The 13,147-nt window shown below is 37.2% G+C and overlaps 1 protein-coding gene across 8 annotated transcripts in view; it reads left to right on the top strand.

Moving 5' to 3' along the window:
* Positions 1-11,427, top strand: part of YAP1 (Yes associated protein 1) — an 89,950-nt gene extending 78,523 nt beyond the window's left edge. For 4 of the 8 annotated variants that reach the window (XM_030454902.1, XM_030454932.1, XM_030454912.1 and 1 more), the window contains 3 exons: positions 1,408-1,538; positions 7,096-7,208; positions 7,805-11,424. In XM_030454902.1, coding sequence (XP_030310762.1) covers positions 1,408-1,538; positions 7,096-7,208; positions 7,805-8,043 — 483 coding nt within the window. In that variant the 3' untranslated portion in view covers positions 8,044-11,424. Of the gene's footprint in view, positions 1-1,407; positions 1,539-7,095; positions 7,209-7,804 lie in introns of all 8 variants that reach the window. The other 4 variants (XM_030454950.1, XM_030454941.1, XM_030454959.1 and 1 more) reach the window with 2 other exon arrangements.
* Positions 11,428-13,147: the final 1,720 nt, after the last annotated feature.

Here is a 13,147-nt window from a genome sequence, read left to right as displayed (position 1 = left end):
ATTCTATAGTAGTGATTAAAAGTTGCTGACCATCCTATGATCTGAAAATGACTAACAGTATTATTACTGGTTATTAGGAGAGTAAACAAGTAAGTGGTGATGAACAGAGGACAGGATTTACTTGAAGTAGGAAATTGGGGGTGTGATGAATACAGAAACCAGTGGTATGTTTGTACACTTTCTGCACAGGTCTATTCAACTGAGTGAGAAAACTTTCTAGTACAAGATATGAAACCTGGTGTTAAAGGGATATGTAGAATCCAATATTTGGCACAATCTGCTGGAAAATAAAGTGACCTTAAGCTTTTTAAAGGAAATCACTTTAAGAATTGCAGAAATACTGGTTTTAAGTGTTAAAAGTATATAATAATACTTTGCCTCATAATTGAAAATGGATGAAGATCTCTCATTTTACAAGTGAGAAATAATGAGTATTGTTATGAGGGTTTGACTGAGATCAACTTCCCAGGCACAGCCTGGAGATCCCATTCAGCTAATAATGGTAACATGGTAGTTCATAAATTTCTTTACCAGTCTCTATAACAAAGCACAGGTGTGGTGAGCCACTGGTGATGTTTTAAGTGAGCTGAAGAAAAATTTCTGTGTTTTTCACATCTGTAACTCATGGATTACCTGTTAAAAAGGGGAGAGAGGGGCCACTGGAAATTATATAAAATATATCTTATCATCAGCCACCTTTAATGTTTTGTAATTATTTTGAAACCTATTTTCATTAAATAGTAATGATGAGCTTTATGAATGGAATGATTCGAGTTGGTGCAGTCAGATGCATTAAAAATATATATGTAATCTAGTTTCTTAACTAGTACTGTGTCTTAGTTTTACTAAGAAATTGCTAGGGATTTGAAAAGCTTAAAGATTTATATATGGAACAAGTCACTGATTTGATCAATTAGAAATTTCAAAATGCATACTTCAGACGTGTGAAAGAGGTGAATGGACTTTAAACTTTGTTGAATGAAAGAAACAAGATATAAAGGAAACCAGGGACGAAATCATAACTTAAAAGAATGAGGGGGAAAGGGATAGTCACCAGAACTAGACAGAGATATCTTAGAGGTCAGATAATGTTAACAATTCTTTTTTAGTTCTTAAGAACAGACTTAGCTAACGGATACTGAACTGAACTAGAAAACTTTCATATAAACACACAGATATTTATATCCATAAATGCATTTGCAGTGAAGTCTCTGTAATACTGTGCTTGACTGACAGTAAAAATTCTTGCTTTGTCTTCAGAAACTTAATGTCATTAAAATATTGCAATTGGAAACAGTAAAAGCATCAATTACCTATAATGTCATGTGTATATGTATCTAAAAAGTGTATTCAAATGCCTAACATGATTTTTCTGTCTCTCCCCTCCTCCCCACCCCCCAATTCTAGGAATTGGCTCTCCGTAGCCAGCTTCCAACTATGGAACAAGACGGTGGATCTCAGAATCCCGTATCATCTCCTGGAATGTCTCAGGAACTGAGAACAATGACTACAAATAGTTCTGATCCCTTTCTTAACAGGTTTGTAGGAGTAGTTACTAGAGGGGGAAAAAAACCTGATTTAAAATTCTGTTTGGTACATGTAATAGTTTATTTTGAACATCTGTCTGTGCCAAAAGCCACAGCTGTAAATGAATCTGTCCTTAAATGGCAAGTCTAGTAAAAGTTCAGGATTAAAAGCTGTCTCCTGTGGGAGGAAGTAGTCTGTTCAGACTTGTAGAAAGGTTTTTTATTCAAAGTCATAACATGTTTGCCTCTGCATAATCTGTTGACTAACAGTCATTTCAAATTACTGACTCAGAAGAATTTGTGAATAGCTTGTTATGAGATCAAATGAACTGTGAGGCACATTTAGGACTACACCTTGAGGTTCATTTTAAGGTTTCTCCATTCACTGCTGCCCTTCAGTTCAGGTGTTCAATTTAGCAGTATTTTCACTCTCTCAATGTTAGGTCTACAAATAGTAGCATGTTTCATTTTAAATGACATATTATGTTGAAGCAGCTTTTTAAACTGAAGATTTAGAATTTTACAGTTTAGATTAGTCTTTTTCATAGAACTTTTTCTTTAATCCTTCTGAGCTGGAGTGTTTGTTTTGTTGGGAATACTCTTCTAATTACAGCTTGCAAATGCTTCATACAACTTTAGAGAAACTGCTGCGTCTTGACATAAGTCATATCTATATATTTTGTTTAGAATGCTGGAAAAAAAAAAGATTAAAATGATGAAAAGATGAAAATAAGATGCTCAAATCTCCAAGCCATATAGCTTTTCGTTAATGAAGTAAAAATCTACTAACATTTCAAGTAGTTGATCTTAAGCTGGAGTAGTAAATTTTGTAGTTTTTCTTGGGATATATTTTGTCAGCATTCTAAACTGATACCAGTTCAATATTCCCTACCATAAAAGAGAAACTATGTATTCTGTCAGCTTATCACTACTTTTCTGCATTACCTTGTAATGTTAGCCCAACTCTGTCATGCTTACTGTAAATGATTGTGAAGTACAGCAGCATGGTTGCCCTCTTTATTGGTATGTTACTATACTAGAGGAAAACCCCAGAAAACTAATCTTGATTATATGAGTCAATGTTTTTTGCCACCAATACAGTTTCAAACCTGCTTGTAAGGGAAGAAGTCCATAGCATGTTAGAATTAGCATGAGTTTGGAGTATGGCAAACTTAAATATCTACCATAAACTGCTAAAATCTCTTTTGTAATAAATAAATCCATTTGTATATTCTTTTAAATAACTGAATGTCACTAATACCTCACACTTATGTTCTTCATCCCCATAAGGTAGTTCTGTCATTGTATGTGACTTCTCCAGTCATTGATATTCCATCAGCTTAGCTTAAGGGTTTTTTCATTTTTTGCCTTTTCAAGGAGACTTCTCCAACATTTCGTATACTCTGTCCTCACTCTAATTCTCAAAATCAGTAAAGTTCAAGGGAAACAGTGCAAGAGTATATCTCCCAGTGGAATCTCTTTTCATTCATATAGTTTAGGTTATGTGAATAATATCTGTTGTTCTTAAGCTTTTTCTCCCACTGCATGAATTATTACGTGTGCTAGTGTTATGTATGCTGCTGTGAGGGCAAGAGAAAAGTTTCTGTCTCAAGGCACACAGTGCTCTGTATATAATGGAGAAAACCAAGTGGAAAAAACATAGAATGTTTTGGTTTGGAAAGGACCTTAAAGATCTCTGCATGGACAGGGTCATCTCTCACTTGATCTGGTTGCTCAGAGTCCCCTCCAACCTGGCCTTGAACACTTCCACAGAGGGGACATCCACAGCTTCTCTAGGCAACCTCTTCCAGTGTCTGACCACCCTCATTGTGAAGAATTTCTTTCTAATATCTAACCTAAATCTACCCTCTTCATCCTATCACTACATACCCTTGTACTAAGTCCCTGCTCAGCTTTCTTGTAGGCCCCTTCAGGCACTGGAAGGGCACTGTAAGGTCTCCCTGGAGCTGAGCCTTCTCCAGGCTGAACAACCTCAACTCTCTCAGCCTGTCCTCTAGCAGAGGTTCTCCAGCCCTCTGGCCATCTTTGTGGCCCTCCTCTGGACTTGCTCGAACAGCTTTATGTTTTCCTGTGCTGGGGGCTCCAGAATTGGACACAGTACTACAGGTAGGATCTCATGAGGTAGATGGGGAGAATCACCTCTCTTGACCAACTGGCCACACTTCCTTTGCAGCCCAGGATACACTTGGCTTTCTGCCAAGCACACATTGGCTACAAGCACACATTGCCAGCTCATGTTGAGCTTCTCATCAACCAAGACCCTCAAGTTGTACTCCTTAGGGCTCTTCTCAATCCATTCTCCATCCAACCTGTGCTTGTGCTTGGTATTGTCCTGACCCATGTCCAGGACCTTGAGCTTGGCCTTACTGAACTTGATGATGTTGGCATGGGTCAAACTTCCAAGCCTCTCAGGGTCCCTCTGGATGTCCTGCCTTCCCTCCAGTGTGTCAGCCTCACCACACAGCTTGGTGTCATCAGGAGACTTGCTGAGAGTGCACTGAATTCCACTGTTTATGTCTTTGACAAAGATATTAAACAGCACTGGTCCCAGTACTGAACCTTGAGGAATGCCACATGAAGAAGAACTAATTTCTTGTTTAGAGGCAACAATTGTCCTCCATGGAATTCATCCTGGAATCTGGTGTGAGGCTTAACTGCTGGCCCTGTCCCAAGGAATAAAAGGGACAAGAAATCTTAAAACTGACCAGCTGTAAGAAGCCTCTGTAGACTGATGGAGGCCTTGATGTCTTACATCAAAGCTTCCATCTTGATTTTCTGGAAGGCTGTTTCCATCATACATTGAACTCAGGTATATTTTGAAATTTGCTCTTAAATCTTCAAAACCTGCTTTCTGACCTGAAAACCACATCTTCAGGTTTTTAGTGGCCATGACACTACACTAATGCAGTTTATCCATTGTGAGTCTACATACATGAAATATACAGATGGATCTTTACCCTTAATTAGAAACAGGAAAAAAGCTAGAAAGGGCAAATCCATTTTGTCAGTAATATTTGGCAGCAACAACTATGTGCTGTAAAGTGCAAAAAGATACTACTTAGCAAATTTCAAATAATGTTTTAACTGTTGGGTGTTTCTGGCCTTTACCCTATGCAAAATACTAAAGATCTGTTCAGAATATCTTGACTTGCATTTTGGTGTGAGCATTGTCTAGGTACATCACTGTACCTTACATATCACATATGGGTAAAGAAAAGGTATTTTTAAAAAAGAATTTTGTGGATATTCATTGCTGTCTGAATTAGAGCAGTTTATTAGTTTTGCCCTGAAGATCTCTGATACCCCTTATATTAAAGTTCAGACTCCAAGAAATGCTTATTTCTGTCTCCATAGATTTATGTGTAAGTTTCTGGTGAGACAGTCCCTCTAACTTTATTTACCAAAGTTGGATATCCAGGGTTTAGGTAATTGAATATTTTCCACTGCCTACATAATCAGAACATCTAAAATATCTCAGAAAATAGTTGCTTTGTTGGAGCGATTTGAGGAAATGTACAGCAGTGTTTTCATTTATATAGACTATTTCACCTTCTGGTTTGCCACTCTGTTTATATATTTTTGTCTATTAGATTTATATTGGTAATGACAGTAATTCCCTGCTTAACTCCTAAATTGGGATTTCATCTTTTGTATACACATATTTTAACAAGCACTAGTTGAAGAAGAAGCATCCACTCTATTTTGGGTAATGCAGTTTTAGCTGCATGTGGTAATTTTGGGTGGTGTGACTGCTAAATAAAGAAATTCTTGTTGAAGAAAGAGGAAATGTGTATTAAAAGAGTGATTTGAAGAGAAGGGCTGGACATTCCAAGTTCAAGAGCAGCAGCCAAAAAGCCTTCTCAACTAGAATGATTTAGTTCAGCATAGTTTCATTGCTGTTCTTAGTATTTTCTCCCACAGAGTAAACCAGCATTTTTTTCCCCATGTAAGTTTAAAATAATTTAATTATTAGGATTGTTATCAAGTCTGGGGTGATAGTATTTTTTATACAGTCAAAGATAAATAAATATTTAGGATGAAGAAATATTAGGTTTATTTCTTGTATGACAAAGATGTCTTTGTGAAATCCACGTGTCTGATGGCATTCTGTTTGCATCTGGTGATGATGGTTCAGCCATCATCTGTTCTGATCTTTGTTTAGTACTCAAGCTGGAAAATCAGTAAGGCTTCTCAGTGAATGCTCCCAGAACCTGAAGAAATACAGGTTTTGAAAATGTTTTGTCAGGCTTGGATATTAGGAGATGCAGGAGGAGGGAAGATAATCTGTTTCTACAGCTGTTCATGTAGGCTGTAGGCACTTCCATAAACCCTGCTCCTGCTTAGGCTTCTCTCCATCAGTAACAATTCCTGTCAGAAACCTGTCCCAGTGGGCATCTCCCTCTGCTGCAGCACAGGGGCTCCAGAGGCTGCTGGATGGATCTCTGCTCCACCATGGCCCTCCATGGGCTGCTGGGAAATCTCTGCTCTGATGCCTGGATCACCTCCTCCTTCTCTTTCTTCACTGACCCCAGTGCCTGCAGGGTTGCTGCTCTCACATTTTCTCACTGTCCCAGCTTCTAAACAGTGGGTTTTGTACCCCTTTTAAAAAAGTTAGGATGAAGGTACCTGTGCTGTCACTGATGGGCTCTCCTTTGGGCAGGAGAATCACTTTGGACACAGCTGGAGCCATCTGTGTCTGACATGAGGTCAGATCCTGGTATCTTCTCACAGAGATCATCCCTGCAAATTCCCTGCTACAAAACCTTGCTGTGTAAACTCAATACACTTGGCTCTACCTCCTCCCCCTGTGCCCCATCCCAAATTTGCCACTGCAGTTTTCTTGGGCTTGCTCACTCCACTGGCAGTAGGATGGCAGTAAGAAAGCAAATACATGTAAGGCCCCATGACTGTGTGGTTAACTGTGTTGTCAGCAAGATCATTATGAGCAGGGTTTGTTCACAGGATGGCTTCTTTACCAGTATTTAATTTATATTTGGGTACTCTCCTTGCCATGACATGTATGACTGAACTAGTAGTAATGCAACAGTGGGAAACGATTGAAAAATAGCTCAAGGAGTTCCAATTATAGCTCTTATTTATAACAGCAGTGACCTAAAAATACACTTCAGTGGTTGATTACAGATGAGGACATTTGTAGTTATTATTTTTTATCCTGACATAAGTGTGGAAGGGTGCATCATTGTTATTATTTTTATAATCATTAGGGTCTAGCTGTGATACACTTCCAGTGGTTTTTAGCTGTGGGTGGGTGTGAAAAGTTTAAAACTATGCAGAACACTGGCACTTTTTTAAAGCTGCTTACGTATGGTCTAATCAAGTTAAATTGAAACTAAGTAATATGGTTTTAATTGGAGAAGGTCTGCATAAAGTAAACCCCATGTGTCTTGCACAGAGAAAGCTTCATTTTTTTATTAAAGTATTTCTCATAACAGCAGTGTTTTCAAAGCCTTGAATTGGTTCAAAACCAAGCATTTGTTTTAATTTTTCATATTCTATCCTCATTTTTGCTCCCTTTTTTCTGTTACAGTGGAACTTATCACTCCAGAGATGAAAGCACAGATAGTGGACTTAGCATGAGCAGTTATAGTGTACCCAGAACCCCCGATGACTTCCTGAACAGTGTTGATGAGATGGATACAGGTCTGTTTTTGTGTACATCCTTAATGCATGTTTTACAAATATACTTAAGTCTATTTGCAAACAAGTAACCTGGAGAAGCCTTTTTGTATTTTTCTTCAACCCTTCCTCTCTTTCTGTAGTAGAAATATTATAGTTAGATTTGTGACAACCTTGTAATCACACCTATTGGGAGGATAGGGCAATAGTACCACTCCTGTTGTCATGTGGAATTTGAGTGTCCATTTGCTTTTTTTAAAGTAATGCTGTTTGTTCAGAGTTAAGAATAGCACCTCATCCAGTGTTGATAATACTGCTCCAAAACAGCATTTGATGCAGTGTTGTCATTTTCTTTACGAGTAAAAAATACAATGTGCTACAAGATGTGAAAGATCTGTAGAGATTTGGGTCACTAGGTGAAAAGGTTGAAACAAAGGCATGTTCTTTCCACATCTGCCTGCAGAAGTCAGCTTCTGTTTTTGTGATGGGTTTCTATGAATCATGTTGTTTGTGTGACGCAAGAGGTACAGGATTAACCTTTAACCAGTTGTCCTCATAAACTGTGGGTTTGGTGCTTCCAGTATCCATTCAATATCCATCTTGCTTTGTGTTACAACTAGGTGACAGTATCAGCCAAAGTAACATCCCGTCCCATCAGAACCGTTTCCCAGACTACCTTGAAGCCATTCCAGGGACAAATGTGGACCTTGGGACACTGGAAGGAGATGGGATGAATATAGAAGGAGAAGAACTGATGCCAAGTCTGCAAGAGGCTTTGAGCTCTGACATCCTTAATGACATGGAATCTGTCTTGGCAGCCACCAAGCTAGATAAAGAGAGTTTTCTTACTTGGTTATAGGGGCCTCAGGGAGACTGAATTCTAAATCTGTGAAGGATCTAAGGAGAATAGGACATCTGAAGTTCAGAACAAGCCGGTGTGGTACACTGTGCCTTGTGTTCAGAAAAAGTAAATGAACAAGTATTCAAGATTCTTTCATTTTGCTCTTCCTTGTCCATCGCTGCTGTTACATATTGCTGACTTTTTTCCAGTTGACTCTGAAGAACAGAAATCTTCCTGATCTTTTTTTCTATTGCTGTTGCAACTACTGTTCAAGGGGGGTGGGAGGGGTGATGAGCCTATTTGGGTGACGAATGCCATTCCTTTTGTCCTAGTGTGCGCTTGCATATCATTTTATCTAAGCACTCAAGATTTGAGAGTTAATTTCTGCATGTCACTGCTTGTAGTTTGCTCAGCTAGTTGTCTCTTGCTGCCTGTGGCAAGTGGTAAAACATGACATACTGGGGTGACAAGCCGAAAATGATGTATCTGGTCGAAAGAAGTCAATACTGATTTGGAGATACGACTTAAAGGAGGGCTGAAGACTGTTTGGCATTAAGTGTTGCTACTAGTAGCTCTTTAATTAGTCACAAAGTGCTCTTGTTCATATTTTATGTTATAGTAAATCATGAGTCATTTTACATAGAAACATATATGAACTTTGATTGTTGCCACATATTCTAGCCTGACTTTTGTTTGTCAAAAATAGTTTGATTATTTTTGTTAGTTGGTTTAACTGTAGGTTTAGAATGGGAAGTAATTATAGGTGTTCTTTTTTTAAAAAATAGTGAAATCCAAAGTTTTTTCTGATTTCACGTAGTCTTATTTAAATCTGAATTGTCTGCTTTTTTTATACTTAAAACATGCCTATTGTAGCCTGATAAGCTAGTGAGTACATAAACGAGTATGTTTTGCCTGTAACTTTTTTATTTTTTTTAAAGGCTAGCTTTGAATGTAATCATTAGAATTGATGACCAGTGGCTTATTTTTCATGTTTATTTGCAAGATTTTAAATTAGAACCAGATTGCAGCAACATAAAAGTTCAGAGTCCTAAGTGTTGTATGTACAATTTTAAAGTGCATTTTAAAGTAGCAGAAACCATTTTTAAATGGCAGATATATTTAATATCTCTCCTGGTTTTCAGTTTTGAATCTAAGTGAGTTTAGATTTTAAAATCCTTAATGGGAAAAAAACTTTTCATAAAGTTTCTCTCAAGTATGGAAAAAGTATGAATTAGTAATATCAGTCTTAAGTTGCAATGAAAAGGCTAGAACACCAAAAAAGAAAAATCCTCAAGAAAAACTCCTAAGTGTAATAGCTAGCAAATTCTGTTTGGTGAAAAATAAGCCCTGGACACTATGTAGAAGAATGTAAAGATATGTGTTAGATGGTGACATGAGCAGGTAATGAAGTGTATATTAGTAGTAAAGCTTAGCATGGGGTAGAGGTGAATATGAATTATCTTTATTTTAACAGGAAAAGATGTATCACTAAGTTGTCCGCAGGAGTTGACACAGTTTCCAAAGAGTATTTTTAAATGAACAAAATGAGCATGAATCAAACTTTTCAGTATAAGCTATGGATTTTTGTGGGGCTTCTGTTTTTTTTCTGACAAAAAACAGTGTCAGCAGTTAACACCTCTATAAGTAAGGGCCAGTCACCATTCTCAACATGAGCCTTTATTTTCAAGGGTGTATACCATGACTATGAAGATACTGGAAGCATGAAACTTGGTTTTTGAAAAAAATCTCAGCTATCAGGGACTTCTCCTGGGGAGAGATTTTTTGGGTTTTGTTTTAATTTTTTGTTTGTTTTTTTTAAGACATTGATTATTTTCCAAGTTAGGAATGAATCAGCAAAACAAAATACCCATATTATTATTATAATTTAGATTTTTTTACGTTTCAGAAATAGTTCTGTTTCAGGATCATACAAAAATAAAAACTCTGAACCAAGTCTCATTTTAAAAACTGCAGCAGCAGAGGCAGAGATTTGAAATTTGCCACTATAAATGTACATTTACTACTTTACATAAGGATATTAGGGCTTGAAATAAATAGAATTGTGCCTTGTTATGGGATCCAGACAGGTTTTAAAATAGCAATTTTCAAAACACATCCACAATGACAAATATCTTCTGCTACACCAATAATTCAATGATTAATAGGCCACTTATATCGTGCAATGACACAGTAGCTCTTAAAGCAGCTTATTGTGTCCAAGATAGGGATTTTAGTAGCATTTTTACAATTTCAGATGAATTTTTCTCTCTTCTTCCCTTCAGGAAAAACAAAACACTAAGTTGTTATAACTTGAATGGTCTGACATAAAACCACAACAGCAAGGAAACTCAGAGTTGATTCCATTTCAGTTGTCTTCCACAGTTGTATCCAGGTATAAAAGCACATATGATGCACTGAGTGCAAACTCGTGCCATGCTGTATGTACCTTGCTACAACAGGGATGAGTACAGAACAAATTTTCTTTCCTTGCCTTTGTGTGTTTGTCACAGCTTTAATATTTGAATGTTTTCTTCTCTTTATAGAAACACTAAATGGCTTATACTGTACTTGGGTAGCACTGCTTAGGGTAGATACTGACAAACTGAGAATCCTTGAACTGCTCTAACATTTATTATGTTTTGTGATACTTATTTTAAGTGATTTTAATACATTTCCATTCTCTCATTTATTAGGAAACATACCATAGAGATGCTGTACTGTTGGCAATCAACAATAATTTGGATTTTTTTTTTTTTTAATTCTGCAAATGCATTGTTTGATGAAGTGGTTAAAATTGTTTGAAATGCAAAAGTGTTTTGGGTAGTATTTTATACTGATGTATATATTGAAACAGAAATCATTGTAATAATTGTAATAGCTTTTAGTTATAAATACACTACATGCAGACAGATGGGGCTGTATAGTACTGTGCTGTTCAACACCTGGGCAGGGCTGCTGCTTGGAAACAGGTTGCAGTGTCAGGAAACCACATGGATCAAATATTGTACCATTCAGTGTTGGCGCTCACCAGTGCAAAAGGAGAAGGAACAGTTTCAACATGAGTAACACTACGTAGCTTTCACACATCTGGTAAACTAGTACTAAAGTGACCTTTTCACTTACAAGCATGTTTTTTATACAAATTAACAGGTGTGCCTGTGTAAAATAATTTGTTTTCTGTATCTTGGAAAAAATACTCTCCACATTTAGAAGTTGTATGTTAGAAAAACTCTTAAATGCACCCTTGTCAAAAATTACATATATTAGTTACCAATGTTACTTTTAGATATGAGCATGACTGTAAGTTAGGTACTTAAGTACATTCTGTTACATTATTTTTCTTTATGTAATACTTTTTCAGTTGTTTTATTTGGTATAAATATATACTTTGTGCTTAAAAATCTTTGTTTGTTTTTAACATTCAATAGTATGTAAAGATACTGATTTCCTTCAGTCAGATGGATACAATGAATTGCTGAATTCCTGTTGTAGTGTAACTTCTCTTGTCTCCCGTGTAGTCATAACCTCCAGTCCTGCACACACCGTGTACAAACTCACCTAAGTGACAAAGGACTGAAGTCACTGAAGGCTTCACATGAATCTGTGCATCTCTGTTTACAATGATGAAGAGGCAGTGACTCTTCTGAGCCTCATCCAGCTTGCATACAGCTGTAATTGCAGATGGCACTATAGTGAGAGCTGGCAACAGAGCAGCTGATACCTGCTGTAAGGAAGCATCCACTCTTTGCAAGCTTCCACTTTTTTAGAGGTATGCTTGAAATGTTCAGGATCTTCCCATGTGGCAGATCATTTTTGGCCAAGTTGATGCAACAGTTTGTGGAAGACACACTACACCATTTTAATTTCCAGGTTTTGCCTTGGGAATTGTGAAAATATGTAAGGGCATACCTTGAAAGTGTCTGAAGATTTTAGCTTAAAAGTATGGACAGGATTCATTAAAAGTGACCTTCTGTAAAACAGAAATCCTGAAAAGTGTTTTTCTATTTGTGATGGCCGAAGTTACATTCTGTTGGCATTCTAGAAGTTACAATAGTTACTGCACTGAAATGCCTTGATCCTGTGAAGTTCAGTGCAGTTTGTTTTCATAGTTAAAAGTCCTGGACCCAATGCTTCTATCAGTTTGTCTTTTACTCATGAGTTTAGAGCTAGGTTTAGTCACTCAGATCCTTTAAATTTAAATCAAACATAACACCTTGCATCTGGGAGTCAAAAGCCGGTGCCAGGGCATGACAAGGCACCAGTGTTATTTGCTGATATCCCTCTTTCCCATTTAGGTGGTGATGTATTGCAGTAGTTGTAGGATTGAGTGACCTTCTGAGGCACCCCTAAATAGAGTGTTACAGCAAAGCAGCATAGCTGGTCCAGGTGTTCCAGGCTTGATTGGCAATTTTTTTTTTTAATATATTCAACACTTGGTTAAAAATAATGAGTATTGCTTTCAGCAAGTCATAAATAGTATGCTTCCAAGGAAGCTTTGAGTCTTCTGTATGCTAATGTGCAAGTTATAAGCAATTAAAAAAGCCTTTTTCACCTGGGATTGTTAGCAGAACAATTACTTGAACTAGGGCTATGATCAGTTGAGCACCTCCTGTTCTTGGAGGCTCATTTGGAGATAAAGTGAGACCACTGATTTTATTTACAGCATCAGCATTCACAGTTAATAAGTTCCTGTTGAAGAGTAAAGGTGTGCTTCTTTCCCCTTGTTGTCACCACTTACTGTTGTTACAGTAGTTATCCACACCCTCTAAATTTAGATGTCATCAAAGTGAGAAGACATCTGTACGTCATGAAAAATCTTTGCTAACATTAAATGGTGACACCAACACTTACTGAAGAACCAACTTCTCTTCAGAATGTTGGGTAGAGCTCTGTACCAGCTGCCATATCCAGTAATGAATGTCTCTTAAAAAAAAAAAAAAGTAAAAGGAAGCATGTTGAATAGGAAATGTAGAAATAACAATACATCTGACAAACCTGCCAAATGTTTTTTTGGTGGAAAACTCAATTTTTTTCCTTTTCCTGACATACTCCTCTCTCTTTAATGCAGAGATTATAACTGTGAACGCTACAGACAGAGGCTGTTACTGACTGCTGTTTTCTC

The sequence above is a fragment of the Calypte anna genome, chromosome 1 (assembly GCF_003957555.1).
Source record: "Calypte anna isolate BGI_N300 chromosome 1, bCalAnn1_v1.p, whole genome shotgun sequence".
NCBI lineage: Eukaryota > Metazoa > Chordata > Aves > Apodiformes > Trochilidae > Calypte > Calypte anna.
The sequence above is the reverse complement of the archived record's forward strand: the minus strand, read 5'-3'. Positions and strand labels throughout refer to the sequence as shown.